An 18,042-nucleotide genomic window follows, 5' to 3' on the forward strand; every position below is an offset into this window, starting at 1 on the left:
AGCTGAAAGTCCAACACAACTAGGGTGTAGTCGACTGGTTCATGCAGTTTTTACCATTGTATTGGGTTGATAAGCAATTATCTTATCAAATATCGACAGTCCAAATGAATAACCTTTGGTTGGAAATTACCACAATGGCAGGCGTGCAAATATCTGAAGCTCACTGTCACTCACTTATCATCTAAACCGCTTTATCCTGTATACAGCATTGTGGGGGTCTATCTGGAGCTTCAAATTATAATTTTTTTACTATTATAATATAAAATGTCTGATATAGCTGAATTTATGGTATGCAGTAAAAACATGTAAGTTAGCAAGTTGTTTAAAATGTATTTATATATAGTTTATATTTCGATATGATATGATTTTATTTTATGTCTTGTGAAATGTGATTCGAACAGCAAGTCATTAGACATGACAGAGAATAGCCAATGAAATCCTTTTATTTAAGACCACGCCTCTTACCAGTCACGCCCCGCATCGCGGTTCGCGTGCGCTTGTCGTTGGGGCGTGGCTAAGCAAGATCAAGTTCAAAGAGGGAAACGAGCTACGAACGTCACGCTGCCTGGATATTTTAACTAAGCAAGATGGCGGAGCGCAGGGGACAGAGAAATCAGGAATTCTTGGGGACAAATCATATAAGTAACAATTTGGACGAAGGTAATAAGAGAACGGAAAAATAGGTTGAAGTTATATGTTTAGTGCGATACTGTATCCGTTATATTTGTGAGAGTTTTTGGTGATAAAAGTAGAAAGCTGTCGATTTGTGTGTTAGAGTAAAGTTAATTTTAACAAATAGGGAAAGTTTTCAGCAGGTCCACTCGTCTTGTCGCAGTGAGCTAATTTAGCTCAAACTTTAACTAACCTCTTGCTCCACTTTGACACACACACAAACACACCGAAAGGTTTCTACAGCTCATGTGTTATTGCGGCGGTATTTTGTGTCCGTGTTTGTAAACCGAAAGTTGCTCGCGTGTAATACAAAGCTTTGTATTCCTGGAGGAACTTCACCAGCTCTCTAAAGGATCATGTGGATTTAGCATACACAAGCTTGTGGCCAGTAGTGTGTGTGTGTGTGTGTGTGTGTGTGTGTGTGTGTGTGTACTCCAAGAGTACAATCTGTATGTATAATATCGAGGATTCAATAATATGTATGTTTATGTTTTAAAAAGGCAATGTCTTTACTTTAATTTGTGTTCAGTTTAGTGTGTTAAGAGTTAAGATCGTTTCGCAACAGTCCGAGAATATCAAATGTGGCTCGTGTTAGGCAAACTGACACTGCAACTCACACTGTGTGTGCGCGTGTGCGCGCACAGTAACTTGGCCCAGTGGCATCCGCGCTTTCTCCTCACTCACAAGTGGTGTTTTTAATCATTAAAAGTGGAGCTTTGGTGACGTTATTGTGAGTGGTTGGAATGGTTTTAACATGATGTTGATCCTCCTTGTAGCAGAGCCTGTGTGAGGGTTTCTGAAGTTTCTCCGGCTCGAGTTACTGCAGGATCGGTTTCTTTGCCTCGTCCTTGGTCTCGCACTGACCCTCGAATCCAGACAGAATGCGAACGAAGGGAGACGCTTGGCTCTGAGTCAGTTTTTGATTTGTGTCCTCTAAAAGAGCGGAAAAGGCCAAATGTAGAGGTGGACAGGGTGCAGGTTTATGGCGGCTAAAGCGCAGGGTTTAGCGCGAGGCTCCGCGAGCCGGGAATAGAAAGTGGAGCAGCAGAGCGACACAGTAAACATCCCAGGAGCTCTGTATTAACCTCTGCATCAGCATGGGCTTTAACTGCACAGCAATGCGATTACAGATATTAAGGCTGCTAACAAAATCACGATCTGGAATTTGCTCCTAATTTAATATTATAATAGTTTCTAAATTACTGCTGCGAATGCTACATTGTAAACTTTTCCAGAATACCACACACAGGTCATTAGAAACCCTTAGTGTTAAGGTAAAGATGATCTTAAAGCAGCAGACCACATTTCTCTGTGTGTGTGTGTTTGTTTTAGCAACTGGTAGTTCATACCAAGCTGGCTTTTTATCAGGAGAAGGATGAATTTAACTGTAGGGATGGGAATCATCAGTTACCTCCCAATATGGTACTATCACGATACCTAGGTGCTGATTCGCTTAGAATAGAGATTCAATATTGTGTATATACCTTAAAAGATTAATAATCAATAAAATGTAGCCCATTCCTTATAACATCGTTTTTCTCACTTAAATAGACTAAGTGCCACTTTTAAAAGAATATGAAATAACTTCAAATGCAATTGTTTAAGATTTGACTTAGCAGCGGCGCGTATCTCTGTCATCCTCCATAATTATTATTTCTAAACAAACTTGGCATATAATTCACTCCTTGCATGTGGGATAAAAATGTGAAAAAGAAGTAGGAAAAAAATAGAAAAAGGTTGAGTGGCTCTGAGCACGCTGTCACATGTAGCTTTAACACATCTATGCAGGGCTTCTGTTGCACGTGATTTTCGACTAATTTGTGCTCACGGTCATGTGCGACTTGTGTAAGCAGGTGTAATGAGTGGGATTGAGACTAACTCACATAATTTGGAGAATAGGTAGTTAGAAGGCTTTTAAAGCAATTTTTTACAATGTAATGTCATAAAAAATGGACGTACAGAACCATCTATTTCTGAGGTTGATCGGTTAATCCGTCGTCTTTGCCAGTGAAACTGACAACCTGCCAATTCTGGTTACAAACAACCGGTTCATCTTCGGTTCACCCCCCAAGCTCTATATTATTGATGGGTGCCAAATCACATAATTGTGCAAAAAACAGCTGGAATGCGGAAGAATGGCTCACCTTTTATCTTGTCCATACTTGAAGACAGCTAGATGGAAGATTGTATTATGTGTAAATTTGAATCATAATATAAAAGTAATATTTTGCTGTATAAAGTTCTACGGCTATAGGTTTCTAATGTTGAGTCGAGCTTAAAATGAAATGTCAGCTTATATCTGTGTATATTTGTCTTTTTAATGCTATTCAGTGGCATTCCGTTTTGATTTGTAATTACATTCTGAGCGGTTGCTGTTTAAGGCAATAGATGTATTGGTGTGTTTTAATTGTAATTAATTATTACTTGTATTACCAGCAGTCTCGCTTGATTACATGTTGATAGTGGCTCTAGTATTGCTGTAAGCAAGATGCTGCAGGCCAAGTGCAACAGGAAATCTTTTGCATACAACCGCATGATTGCGAGTGCAATATGGTTTGAACAACAGTTTTATAAATCAATAAGCAAAAACAAATTAAAAACAGCCAGGCAGCTGACATTTCAGAAATTGTATGGCCAATACATTATTTGTTTGCTCAGTGAGTGAAAATGCATTCTAAAGAAGCCTTGCTCACTGAGTTGGATAATCAGTTCGATAACGCAGTAATTTGTAGATTTCTGTAAAATGTGCATTTGGTGAAATTGGCTTTGCTTTTTCCATATTCTTCTGATCATTTTTTTTAATTTTTTTTTTTTAATTGTTGTAGGTTATTTATTAAATTTTTCATTTTTTAAAATTGTTTGTTTTTAAAAGGTTTCGGTGGTGATGCTGGAATTTTACATGGTGAATACGATACAGTTAAACAAAATCTACGCCCTCAGAGTGCCACTTGTCTACTGGAATTATTGGACCAGAATTAACTGTTTAACATCTCCCAGAGTTTGTGCTATAAGTGTCTCATGGCTTTCTGAACTTTACAATAAATGTTTTTGGAGAAGTGGCCATTATAAGGATGCCATCGCTGCCTTGTTTTTACTAAATACCACTAGGACTCAGTATGAACCAACAAATTGAGAAAATAAAAGCACATATAAAAGGGTGCTTGGTAGGTTCCCTCCAGGTACTCCAGTTTTCTCCCACAGTCCAATACATACAGATTAGGCTAATTGGCATTCCCAAATTGCCCGTAGTGTGTGTTGCACCCTGGAATAGATTGGCAACCTGTCCAGAGTGTTTCCTGCCTCGTGCCCTGGGATAGGCTCCAGAGGTCCGTTCTTCGTACGTCGCTTGACACATCCGAGATGAATTGACACATCTAAGATGAGATCATCGTGCTAATTACGATCCGGCTAAGTCGGTTCTTCGAGCTCACCTGTTGTTGATGATTAGTATAGCTGGATTGAGTTGTCTAGGATTATTGTGCGCTCGTGCGTTGGTTTAGAAGGCGATATGATCGACAGTAGAAACACTGATCACAAGCCCTCTGATTGGTTGACGAAATGGAAAAAGAGCGGCTCAACTTTTTTTGTAACACGTGTTATGCGCTGAAATGCCCCCCCTGCCATGGATTGCCCCCCCCTACATAATCGCTATCAAATATTATATTAGAACATAAATTTCATGGTTTACAAATTACATGAGACAATAAAATAAAATAAGCAATATGAAAATAAATATGTTGTATATGAAAAAATAGAAATATTATGTATACTTTTATATTGGTTATTTTATAATAAAATTAGTTTTGTCCAATTTATCATTATAAAATATTAATTTTTAATATATATAAATATTTATTAGCATATTTTTATGACAAACCCCTGAAAAATAAATGTTACAAAATAAACATTATACAAGAATTTGTATTAATGGTCTTGAAGGCTGTCTCGTGCCTAGGGTTTATTATAATAGTAATATCATATTTGATAATAAACCTATGAATTTATGTTCATATATAATATTTAATAGCGATTATGTGTGTGTGTGTGTGTGGGTGGGGGTAAGTCCATGGCAGGGGGCATATACTTTTTCCACGTGAGTCGGTCATGCTCTTTAACCAATCAGATGTGACCTAGCCATTTCAACCAATCATAACCTGGCAGGAGCGCAGGCTAAATCCTGTTTACATGAAATAAACCTGCTCCCGAGCAGGTTCAAGCTTACGGATATGTTGCTATGACAAAAAATGCTAGAAGCGCATCGAAGAACGAAACAATCCAAGATCAGGTCAAATCCACAACAATCAAATCCAGCTAACTGAGTTAGCGACGTACGAAGAACGGACCCCAGGCCCCCCCAGGACCCTGTATACAGGATAAAGTGGTGTAAACAATGAATGAGTGAGTCTATGAATTGCATATGATTATTTGCTTTAGGAGAGAGCAAGCCTACTTTCAAAGTATGTTAATAAAGAATAAAGAAATTTTTATCCAAAACCTAAAATTGCGATCATATGGCCAAGGACAGTCTCTTTTGTTTCTTTAAAGGTGATTCTAACGAATGCAAGTAAAACAACCTTTAAATTATTTCTTATAATAATAGTAAAATAAATCTTCTTATTTGTATGACTTGGACTTTCTTGTAGTCTTAGAGTTTTCTCATTATTAGATTACTCAAGTGTTTTGAGCACAGTGATCGACTTCTTGCCTAAAGCAGATATTGTTTAGTCATTAGCTTATTTTATTAATGTAAATGCACCCATTGTCTCTATGCTCAGTAATTAATTGGTTGTATTTCTCAGACATGCAGGTAGTCTGTAAGTGTCTTGCTATTGTGAACCAGGCCATGATCTTGTTCTGTAGTTTTATAAAGGGAGTCGTGAGAACAGGAATATGGTTTATTGGAGGTAAATCTAAAGGAGTGCTGGCTTAGTCAAATAGAAACAACCGTTTTATCCCGGTCAGACTGTCATGACCTCCTCAGCACTGAGCAGATGCTTTTGATCCTCTGGAAGCAAGTAAAAGACTCCATGGTTATTAATAAGAACTTGGTCTCATTAGATTTCCATCGTCTATAAATAAACTCTCTGTGGCATGTATGGCTCTGTGCCTTGCTGTTACATTAACAGCAATAGCTTCAAGACAGTCTTTTATGTTTATATTGGTATACTACTGTGTATATGCAGTGATAATGATGACGTGCAATACACTATGAATCTGCACAGGACCACAGACTGTGCAAATAGTGCAAGACAGCAGCCATATATTTGACCACAGTTTCAGTAAGTAACGTTTCTCTTTGTAACTCTGCAGAGCTGTTTTTTTGCCATATTAATGCCAACAGAGCTTTTTGTATATCTTGTGTTATTTACACAGATATGACTGGCGTAGAGGAGGTGCCACTGTGTCGTCCTTCCCGTGGGTCAAGCAGGGCGGATGACTTCAGCCCAAACACAAACGGAGATGCTCCGTGTGCTGTGGAGGAAGATCTCAAACCCGAGGAGGAAGAGTTGGTACCAAAAGCAGCTCGGCCAATACAGATAGTTGTTGCAAATGGGAACGACCATAAGTTTGAATTGGATGAAGTGGCATTGGAGAAGATCCTAATGCAAGATCACATTAAAGACCTAAATGTGGTTGTGTTGTCTGTGGCTGGTGCTTTTCGCAAGGGCAAATCCTTCCTACTGGACTTCATGCTACGCTATATGCACAATCAGGTTAGCGTTTCTTACTCCAGCATGTTGTTAACATGTCCTTAAATGATCTGCATGCTGTCAGTAAATAAGGCCCTTGTCTTAACTGGCATGCTATAAGTGTTTTCTTGAAATGCAAAACCAGCCTGGCCTGTTAATATTCTTCAATATAAAAAAAGTTATAGGCCGTTATAAGAATGCAGGTCTTGTTTTTGATATATTCTCTAGTCATCTGAGTCATGGATGGGAGGAGATGATGAGCCATTAACAGGTTTCTCCTGGAGGGGTGGTTGTGAGAGAGAGACAACAGGAATCCAGGCCTGGAGTGAAGTGTTTGTTGTGGACAAAACTGATGGCAGTAAGGTAAGTTGTTCCTTCATTACTCATCATCTGTTCAGTTCACAACTTGTTTGTCCTCAAATAGTGTCCAACCCAAACTACTTCTTTTTTAGGTTGCTCTCCTGTTGGTTGATACTCAGGGAGCTTTTGATAGTCAATCCACTATTAAAGACTGTGCTACGGTTTTTGCCCTCAGCACTATGACCAGCTCCATACAGGTGTGTTTTTGATTGACAGTAGAAAGATCATCTAACATATGTTTTCAGGCATGTTTGCAAGTCTGGGTGGTTACTGGGTGTGTGTTTGTTAATATGTTTGCAATGTGTTCCCTTTGTTTGCTCTAGGTTTATAATCTCTCGCAAAATATTCAAGAAGATGACCTACAGCATCTCCAGGTGTGTGTATGTGTGTGGTGACCTAGCAAAACCCATGGTCAGATTTTAACATGTTTTCTTACATAAATTTTCTTGTGAACATTTTTCCTTTGTACTTGTCTCAACCAGAGTTATGAGACAATGTTAAAAATGTATTTGGATATTTGCACATTTTGGGCTAACCTCAAATGTAAAAAAAAAAAAAAAAAAGGAGAAAATTGTAATTAAACATTCAATTACTCTTCAAGCGAAAGACACCCTATCTGGTTACCCTGTATACCTATATTTTCTAATACAATTTTTTTTTCTGCCAAATTTTAAAGTTTACAGAGTCAAATGTAATCTTATATCATGACTTTATTTATTGGCACCATCTACACTAATTTCTGTCCAATCACCAGAGGTAAAAGTCACTCACAGCATTCAGACACAAAGCCTCATTGTTGTTGGCCATCACGCCCAGATATGGTTTTTAAGCATCACATTCCAGATTTAGCCCTACCCTTTGCTATTAATATAAGCTGAAAAATTCTGAGGGGGCTTTCCACAAAATTTTTGAGTGCAGCTGTGGGGATTTGGCGGCACGGTGGTGTAGTGGTTAGCACTGTCGCCTTGCACCTCCAGGGTTCGGGTTTGATTCCCGACCAGGCTCGGTTTCCGTCTCTGTGTGCATGGAGTTCAGTGCATTTTCTTCCTGTGTTTGGTGGGTTTCCTCCAGGTGTTCCGATTTCTTCCTGCAGTCCAAAGACCTGCAGATTAAGCTAATTGCTGTTCCCAAATTGCCTGTAGTGTGTGAATAAGTGTGTGTGTGTGTGTGTGTGTGTGTGTGTGTGTGCCCTGTGATGAATTGGCACCCTGTCCAAGTGTGTGCGCTAAGCCTCCTGGGATAGGCTCCAGGCCCCCCGCGACCCTGTATACAGGATAAAGCGGTATAGACGATGAGTGAGTGAGCTGTGGGGATTTACTCATTTACCCTTAAGAGAATTCATGATTTTTGGTATTAATATAAGATCTTTTTATTTTTAATATATTTTTTATGGTACTTTCAGGCAGTTTTACCTAGATGACCAAAAATGTGAGCACGTCAGCTACAATGCTATTAAAAAAAATTAAGATTAGTCTTAAATTGTATTTAAACTCTTAATGCTAGGTGGGCACATATCACTTTTATATGAATCTAAAATTTAGGAATGATCCTGTGGGTGACATTGTTGCCTGAAAATGTCTAAGATAAGATAAGATAAACCTTTAGTAGTCCCACAAGTGGGAAATTTGTTTTGCCATGGCAGCAAGTGGACAGTACAAAGTGAAAATTAAGAGACAACAGAATAAAGTAAAATAAGATAAAAATAGGGAAAATAAAATAACAAATACTAACTGTATAAATGTATACTATACAATCTGGCTATAAAATATGGACATCTGTGTAGTAAAAAATATTTACATAAATATATATTTAGACAATAAGTAAACACAGTTGACTAAGTAATGTTTGTACTCAATGAATATATGTATACATACAGAAAGTGAATGACAGGCATTTACAGTAATATTCTAAATGTTTTAAATGTTTTAAATTGCACTTTGCCCAGTTATGGTGGTTCCCCGAGACAGAAAGAAAAATTGCACGTTTCACCATAGTATTGCACATGACTGGAGATATTGCACATCACTATAAAGTTTAAAATGTTCCTTCATAATATTGCACATAACTACAATGGTGTATTTGATGTGTGTGTTTGTTCGTTTGTGCGTTTGCTTGTGCGTATGTGGTCAGAGTCTAAGTTGTACAGTCTGACAGCAGTTGGTAAAAAAGACTTGCGGCATCTCTCCTTCCCACATCGTGGGTGCAGCAGCCTGCCACTGAAGGAGCTGCTCAGTGCTGTCAAATACTCCTGCCTGGGGTGGGAGATGTTATCCAACAGGGATGACAGCTTAGCCACCATTCTCAGCCACCTCCACTGGGTCCAGAGGGCATCCTAGAACAGAGCTGGCCCTCCGAATCAGCCTAATATAAACTGTCTATATGTGAAAGAAGAGTTTTGTCTGTACATTGCTCAGAACTTGCTCTTTTGAAGATATATTTACAATTTATACTTTGGAGGACCTTAAACTGTCTCATCACCAATCTCAGGAAATCTTCTGTTAAATTACTGAACAGGGAGTGTATTTGGCTGACGACAAAGGAAGTACAACTTTGCATAAACAAGGTGTAAGATAGTCAATCTTACAAAATTGTATTTCTTTGTGTTCGAGTTTTGCCATATAGAAAGGTAGACAGATGTGTACGTGAGCTTCAACCTGAAATAATATCACGGATTACATAAAAGCTGACTGGTGGCTCAGTGGTAGGTGTTTCGCCTGCCATGCGGAAGGCCTGGGTTTGATTCCCAGCCAGTGCCCAAACCCCCCAGCCACAGGATGCAGCCCGGATAAAATGGGAGGGTTGTGTCAGGAAGGGCATCCGGCGTAAAACCTGTGCCAAGTTGTTGTGCGGACTGGATATTCCGCTGTGGCGACCCCTTGCCGGGAGCAGCCGAAAGACCAACAACAACATTGAAGCTGATCAAATTATTTTTAGCTTTAAGCATTTATCTATTTGTACAAACTCTTTTCCCCTCTTTTCAATGACTGGTACTTCAACTAGTATTTTATATATATTTCTTTTTTAAATAGCTTTTTACCGAATATGGTCGCTTGGCAATGGAGGAGGTCTATGAAAAGCCATTTCAGGTAATAAATACTTTGATTGTTGGTTTGTAACTTGTTCTTGCTTAGCAAATTACTGTTTATGTCTGTTTATTTAAGATGTTTGATTTAGATAATTGATAAAATATTATAAACACATTTTTTTGTTAATGGTTGTCTTGTTTCAGAAACTGCTGTTTCTAATTAGAGACTGGTGTTACCCTTATGAACATGAGTATGGACTAGATGGAGGGAATCGCTTCTTGGAACGGCGGCTGCAGGTAAGTTATGAAGAACAAATTTTACAACTTCTCAATGCACAAGAAAACATAAGTAAGAGTTGTTTGTGTTAATTGTTTAGGTGAAGCAAAACCAGCATGAAGAGCTACAGAATGTGAGAAAACATATCCACTCATGTTTCTCAAACATTGACTGTTTTCTGCTGCCTCACCCAGGCCTGAAAGTTGCAACCAACCCCAACTTCGATGGCAGACTTAAAGGTTGAACTATTCTTCCTTACTAAACGAAAAAATGCACACATACCCAAAATATTGTATTTTAATCTTTCAACACGGCTACAGATATTGATAGTGATTTTAAGAACGAGCTGCTGAAACTGGTACCCTTACTGCTGGCCCCTGAGAACCTGGTGGAGAAAGAGATAAATGGTGCCAAGGTGACATGCAGGGACCTACTGGAATATTTCAAGGTTAGGCTTATTTTATAAACATATAAATTATAAACACAATATGCATTGTATTAATATCTTGTACTAAAACAAAATCTGTTTGTTATATAATAGTCAATCCGTTTGAGATATAATAGTCTCTTGACACTTTTAATCCACCTAGTGTGAAATCCGAAAAGTTCTATATGGAAGCAGCTTTACTGTCCTGGGGTCGACCCTGAGCTTCAGTTACTGTGCATAATGTTTTGTGTGTTCTTTGTCATCCTTAGCCAAAAAACAAACAAACTTGCAAGTAGGCAGATTGGTTTTAAAGGGACTGGATGGGTGTGTGAATGTGCGTGGACCGTTGACATGGTGTTTTAAATTTTTTTTTTCTGCATTGCACGTACTGTTGTTGGTATAGGATCTATGTCTTACTAGACCAAAGTAGGCTTTATACTAAGGGTTGCTGCAGCAGGAGTTTAAAGAATAACACTCAATTTATACAGCTGTTCATGGTACTTGTAATGCCATGTTGAAGAATTGTTTTACAAACCATATTTTTATCACAGCTGACTTAATTGTTTACTATTATCTGTTAGTGCATGCACGATAGCGTATAGTCGTGGTCAAAAGTTTTGAGAATGACACAAATATTAGTTTTTACAAAGTTTGCTGCTAAACTGCTTTTCTTTGTTTCAGTTGTTTCTGTGATGTACTGAAATATAATTACAAGCACTTCATATGTTTCAAAGGCCTTTTTCGACAATTACATGACATTTATGCAAAGAGTCAGTATTTGCAGTGTTGGCCCTTCTATTTCAGGACCTCTACAATTCGACTGGGCATGCTCTCAATTAACTTCTGGGCCAAATCCTGACTGATAGCAACCCATTCTTTCATAATCTTTTTATCAGATCTGGGGAGTTTCCAGGCTATGGACACAAAATGTCAACGTTTTGGTCCCCGATCCACTTAGTTATCACTTTTGCCTTATGGCACGGTGCTCCATCGTGCTGGAAAATGCATTGTTCTTCACCAAACTGTTGTTGGAGTGTTGGAAGAAGTTGCTGTTGGAGGGTGTTTTAGTGCCATTCTTTATTCATGGCTGTGTTTTTGGACAAAATTGTGAGTGATCCCACTCCCTTGGATGAGAAGCAACCCCACACATGAATGGTCTCAGGATGTTTTACTGTTGGCATGACGCAGGACGGATGGTAGCGCTCACCTTTTCTTCTCCAGACAAGCCTTTTTCCAACAATCGGAAACAGGCTTTATCGGAGAATATGACTTTGCCCCAGTCCTCAGCAGTCCATTCACCATACCTTCTGATCAATTTGTCCCTGATGTTTTTTTTTTTGGGGAGAAGTGGCTTCTTTGCTGCCCTTCTTGACACCAGGCCATCTTCCAAAAGTCTTCGCCTCACTGTGCGTGCAGATGCGCTCACACTTGCCTGCTGCCATTCCTGAGCAAGCTCTGCACTGGTGGCACGGTGATCCCGCAGCTGAATCCTCTTTCGGAGACGATCCTGGCGCTTGCTGGACTTTCTTGGACGCCCTGAAGCCTTTATACCAAGAATTGAACCTCTTTCCTTGAAGTTTTTGATGATCCTATAAATTGTTGATTTAGGTGCAATCTTAGTAGCCACAATATTCTTGCCTGTGAAGACATTTTTATGCAACGCAATGATGGCTGCATGCGTTTCTTTGCAGGTCACCATGGCTAACAATGGAAGAACAATGATTTCAAGCATCACCCTCCTTTAAACATGTCAAGTCTGCCATTCTAACCCAATCAGCCTGACATAATGATCTCCAGCCTTGTGCTTGTCAACATTCTCACCTAAGTTAACAAGACGATTACTGAAATGATCTCAGCAGGTTCTTTAATGACAGCAATGAAATGCAATGGAAAGGTTTTTTTGGGATTAAGTTAATTTTCATGGCAAAGAAGGACTATGCAATTCTGATCACTCTTCATAACATTCTGGAGTATATGAAAATTGCTATTATAAAAAACTTAAGCAGCAACTTTTCCAATTTCCAATATTTATGTAATTCTCAAAACTTTTGGCCACGACTGTATTTCAATAAGATGGCACAATTCATAAGCACCAATTTTAATAAAGGAAAAAACCCACTTTGTTTAACGTTACGTGGTGAATGAGTGGTTAAACATGGTATTGCAATTTACCCATCATGCTCGCAGGGAACCCAGGCCGAGTTGGCTTTCTTAAAAAAAAAAATTTTTAACATTTAAGTCTAAACATTAACCAATCAGTTAAGACCATCTTCATAGTGTCGTCAAACTCTGATTTGTGAGAACCATGTCAGGGGAAGTAAAGTTAAATTTAAAAGTTGATTTAAAAAAAGAATAATAAAAAATGAAGGATTGGTTAATCAGGTGAGGCTGCTGTCAGACCACCAATAAACTGTGAAGCCAGACCCAGACCCCAGGGGGGGTAGACTTTCAGTGAGGAAATTGATGTCCACACAGAGTGGATTACTGATTGTAATAAACTTCAGCTGTTTTAATGGCTGTGACTATTGTATTGCTTACTGTGTCTTGCTTGCTTGGATTAGCTGCATATGTTAATTCTCTGTAGTGGTCATTTCATTGCAGCTATTTAAACAAAATAAGAAGCATGGAAAGCATTTGTTTGCCAGGTTCATATAATGTGGCTTATTAGTGTTTAATACCTGTAGCCTATTGATTATTTTGATATAACTGTAAATTCAACGTTTCTTGATTGAGTTATTAGCATCTTTTCTGCACGTTAAGCATCTGGTTATACATTTGGGACTGGACTTACATAAATGAAAAGTTAAGAACTCATCTAAAGTTTTTACTTGTGGAATATATTCAATATTAATGATTCATTTCAGAAGTGCACTTCCAATCAAGCTAAACATCTGATTCGTGCTGTTTTTGTATTTAGGCATACATCAAAATCTACCAAGGTGAGGAGCTCCCTCATCCCAAGTCCATGTTGCAGGTATGTACTTTCCCCTGTAGTAAAAGATCCAATTGCTGTGCTGGTTAGGATGTTATGTATGCTAAAGTCCTAAAGTGACATGACTGTAGAGTGCATTGCTCAATTATTTATTGAAAAAATAAGTTTTAACAAAAGTTTAAAAACAAATGTTTTACTTTTGTGATTTAAGTCAAAGTGCACTTATTTGCATTTTTTTTTATGTTGATAGCAAATCAGTGTCAGGGATTCTTTTGTATATTTTTGTATATGTGAATTTTTTGTATATTGGTAAATTCTTATTCTGGTAAATGGGAAACTGGGTCTTGTATGACTAAAAATCCAACTTCCTGGAAGTTTTGCCAAGATGGCTGCCATGTGACCATACTTTATTAGAAAGACTGTCATTTATTTTTATTTCAAATTACTTACTCACTGGGCTTTTATCCTCAAGGCAACTGCTGAAGCCAACAACTTGACAGCTGTGGCTGGGGCAAAGGACACGTACAGCCGGACTATGGAGCAGGTAGTTTTCCCTTAGGATTAATAAAGTACTCTGTCTCTGTCCGGATATTTATTTATTTATTTATAATCAGTTATACTGTATATAGGAAACATCTTTAAATAAACCAAAAGATTTTGACACTGGCAGAGGTGGCTAGGTGGTTAAGATGTTAAATTACGGACCAGGAGGTCCCTGGTTTGAGCAAGGTCCTTCACCCCAATTGCTCAAATACGATCAGGCATCGAGCTGGCAACCCGACCCTGTAAATAACTGCCACAGAAATGGCGGATGAATATCCGTCATCCAATGTGCAGAACCATCCATCCATCCATTTCAAGTAACCCTTATAAATGTAGTCCAAAAATGAGTAATAACATGATCTCTCTAACAAAGCCTAGATGTGATGTGACGAGGTAACCTAGATAACTCAAAATAGTTTGAGGGCATTGTACTAAAATAGGTTTTAATGTGGCCTGGATAACTCCATCTCAAACGCTGAAGCACAATGTTTAGATTAGATTAGAATCAACTTTTATTGTCATTGTGCAAAGTACATGTACACAGCCAAGGAAATGCAGTTAGCATCTAACCAGAAGTGCATAAGTTGCCTATTTACAATAAATAACAGTGTGGTAAATAGTAAAAAGGTATGGGTCCATGTATACAGGGGTAAGAGTGATTTAATATACAGTAGGTAATAAGGATATGTTGTATATGGAAGTGTAGAGTATAAAAATTGGAATTGGGTACTTAGTTAGTTATTTCTTCTTGACACTTTTCTTTCTACCTTTCTCCATATGTAGATATGTGGTGGAGACAAACCATACATGGCACCAGTTGACCTCCAGCGCTATCATGATGAGCTGAAGGAAACCTCTGTCCAGAAGTTTCGTGCAGTTAAGAAAATGGGAGGAGTTGAGTTTAGTCAACGATACCAGGAACAGCTAGAGTCTGAGCTTGATGAAGTTTATTCTAATTTCACCAAGCACAACGAAAGCAAGAACATCTTCTATGCAGCAAGAACGCCTGCAACTTTGTTTGCGGTCATGTTTGGCATGTACATAATTTCCACTGTAACAGGGTTCATTGGCTTATCACTGATTGCTGCCCTGGCCAACCTTGTGATGGGGGTGTCTTTGATGTCACTGTGTGCATGGGCATATGTGAGATATTCGGGTGAATATCGAGAAGTGGGCGTGGCTATAGATCTTACAGCAGAAGCCTTGTGGGAGCAGGTGGGTGGAGATTTATCCATTTTCTTTTTTTTTCCTTTTTTTTTCAACTCTAATAATTAAAATGTTTATATCATTAATTAAAAAATAATTATTACACATTATGTATTCCAGGCTTTAAGTCAACATTTATAATTATGTGTAAGGTAATTCTTGGCTCCTTTCGCCATTTTAATTCAGGAACTTAGTTTCAGAAACTCATTAACAGCCAAATGATTATTCATTTTAAAGCATATAGCTGTTTATGAAGTAAAAAGCTATCAGTACATGCCTGATAAACTGAGTAAATTATTGATTTGATATTGACTAAACTAGAGAGCAGTTGTTAGCCAACTATTAGGCAAATATAAAATAAGAAATTACTTTATATTCTTGACGGTTAAATATTAAGTGTAATGACTTAAAATTTGAGGACCAGATGTTATGTTGCATACGTTTAGGTGACCCATGGAACTACTTGAATCATGTTCTCCAATAGGCTGTCCCTTCTCTGGGTCAAGGAGTCCTTGTTTATTTTAGCATCACTGCATTGCAGCTGAAAGAAGCAGCACGCTTCATGCCCCCTCTCAGTCCTGACTTTTTTTGTTGTATACTGTTTTTACATACCACCTCGTCCCATCATTATTTATAACTATGTTGTTCCAACCAAACAGAATCTACACCAGATTCTACCTTTTTAATCAGTTAATATGGCCTTCATTTAACCAGCACGTTGTCTTCCTGCTTGCAGGATGAAACCCTGCATCCACATTGGCCTGATGTTAATAGGCTTGTACACTTTAGAACATGGAATAGTACTCCATCATCTGCTTATACAGTGTCATTATTATTATAATGTTCCACATATACATTTTATGCCTTCATTACTAGGTATTACTTTATTGGGTTCTCCATGCTGTCATCCGATACTCAATAACATGTCTCAGTATTGAGAGGGTTGTAGGTAGTAAAATGTTTGTAGGATTTTATAAACTGCAGTCAAACGGATTATAGTTTTGAATCAACTCTAACAAGGTCAAGATGAAATGTCTAACATTATTTTTCTTCAATAGCTTCCTTTTCAATGTGGTGCTTGTATATTCATGTTTAGGAATTTAGACATGTTTCTGTCAGTAGAAAATTGTTGTTGTGGCATAATATGTGGTAAAATGTCGGATTTGTATAGACTCATCCTTGCAACCACCAAATTAACTACATTTAGACATTAATTCTAACATGGTCAATAATTTTAATGGAAATGCAAATTATTAACATAGCATTCCTATCAACACCAGTTCTACTTGTACTTGATGCACAGATGTTTGCGCCAAAGTAAAAATGTCAAACACCTCCTAAACTAAAGATCTTCCTTCCATGACTTGTAAATGTTTCTGCCTCTATTTTTGTCTTCTCACATATTCATAATATTCCTGTTGCCAACTTTCTCTTATTGTCTTTACTTTTCTTCAGGTGCTGAAGCCAATGACTGAGCAATACATGGAGGAAAATATGCGCCAGACTGTAGTTAACTCCATAAGAGCCAGTCTGACTGAACAAGTGAAGCAAACTGCAAAGTTAAAAAACAACTGACCCCTTGCCATGTCTTTCATGTCTCTTATGTTCAGTGTGTACAGAATGTGTTTTTGCACAGTTTTATTGTGGACTCTTGTACCCTTAGGTTGCAGAATTAAAACCAAAGTTTACAACCCAGACTAGACATGATGCACACGTTTAGTAAGTGACTGAAGCTTTGTCACTATAATTATAATATGCATACCTCCTGTGGGTTTTGTTTCTTCTTCTTTCAGAAGTAGATATAAAAAAAAATGAATCCACCATTATTTTGTCAGTTTTACCAGTTCAATGTATTGTCTGTCTCTTTTTGGATCATTATTTTGTGCAATTTGAATTTATATTCAGAAACACACAAATTAAATGTTGACATTTAAATGTTGTTGAATTCAGGAATAATGCGGCAGTTCAATGTCTGCTCACTCCAGAACTTTTACTTGTTTAAAAACTGACCTATTTACTCAAGGCACTTCTTCACATTATAAAGCCATGCAGAAATGTAGAAGAGAAATGTATCATAATACCCAGCATGTATATGAATGTATAAATATAATTTTAATTATATTTCTAGAAAATGGGTTGCGTCTGTTAGTTTAGAATTGGGTAATTTAAATGTGAATTCATCTGCTTACCTACTGCCACAGTACTTGGTCATATCACACACAAGCCTGCACTGCAATGTGTAGGATAACTTGCTTCGTCTGCCTTCTAAGGCGATGTTGTAATTTATTTTTTATGTGATTAAAAATATTTAAATAGCTTTCCTGTTTTTTTTTTTTGTTGTTTTTTTAACTATGCACAGCTCTCTCTTGTCTCTTGCATTCATTTTATGTATATTACTTTTAAAGCAGTATCCACAAGGATCATCTTGTTAAGCTTTTCAGGCATGTATACTCTCATGATGTTTAAGTGTGCAAAAGTGATGTCTACAGCCGTTAGGGTTTCGGTTAAAGATGCTTGGGTCTGACTAGAAGGCCGTTGATGAATGAACAATAATCCTTTTCAGCTCTTTTATTGCATAGCTATGGCTATGTTTCCAGTTTCTATGGGGACAGACATTTTAAACAGTTTAAACAATAGGGTTCAAGTGGCTCCATAGCCTGTTTTCACAGTCTGGTTTAGGCTGCAGGAACAACTGCACGACCTGATAAGGTAAGAGCTGAAAAGAAAAATACCTTTGGTTATTTTATTCATTTGTGGGTTTTTTTTTTTTGCATTAACACAATGTTGAGAGTAAAAGATTAAGTAAAGAACCAAGCATTTTAGCTGGTGATTTATGATCAAACTTCATTTTCTTTCAGTAGTAAAATAAAGCATTTTTATAAAGGAATGTGCTTTATGTTTAAAGGGATT

At 37.8% G+C, this 18,042-nt stretch overlaps 1 protein-coding gene across 4 annotated transcripts; it reads left to right on the forward strand.

Annotated features, from left to right (window-relative positions):
- The first annotated feature begins 537 nt into the window (after positions 1-537).
- On the forward strand, positions 538-17,449 carry atl2 (atlastin GTPase 2). Of its 4 annotated transcripts, none has more exons than XM_053501916.1 (14): positions 559-660; positions 5,895-5,951; positions 6,046-6,386; positions 6,591-6,725; positions 6,815-6,919; positions 7,046-7,096; positions 9,752-9,808; positions 9,952-10,044; positions 10,125-10,263; positions 10,345-10,472; positions 13,369-13,425; positions 13,856-13,927; positions 14,710-15,141; positions 16,588-17,449. In XM_053501916.1, the coding sequence occupies exons 1-14, from the start codon at positions 588-590 to the stop codon at positions 16,705-16,707; spliced, it is 1,860 nt and encodes a 619-aa protein (XP_053357891.1). In that variant the 5' UTR covers positions 559-587; the 3' UTR covers positions 16,708-17,449. The 4 variants fall into 4 exon arrangements, with proteins under 4 accessions (XP_053357892.1, XP_053357891.1, XP_053357895.1 ...); XM_053501920.1 differs by having other exon boundaries at positions 638-660; positions 5,856-5,951; XM_053501917.1 differs by lacking the exon at positions 5,895-5,951 and having other exon boundaries at positions 538-660.
- Positions 17,450-18,042: the final 593 nt, after the last annotated feature.

Source organism: Clarias gariepinus, chromosome 8 (assembly GCF_024256425.1).
Source record: "Clarias gariepinus isolate MV-2021 ecotype Netherlands chromosome 8, CGAR_prim_01v2, whole genome shotgun sequence".
Taxonomy (NCBI): Eukaryota; Metazoa; Chordata; class Actinopteri; order Siluriformes; family Clariidae; genus Clarias; species Clarias gariepinus.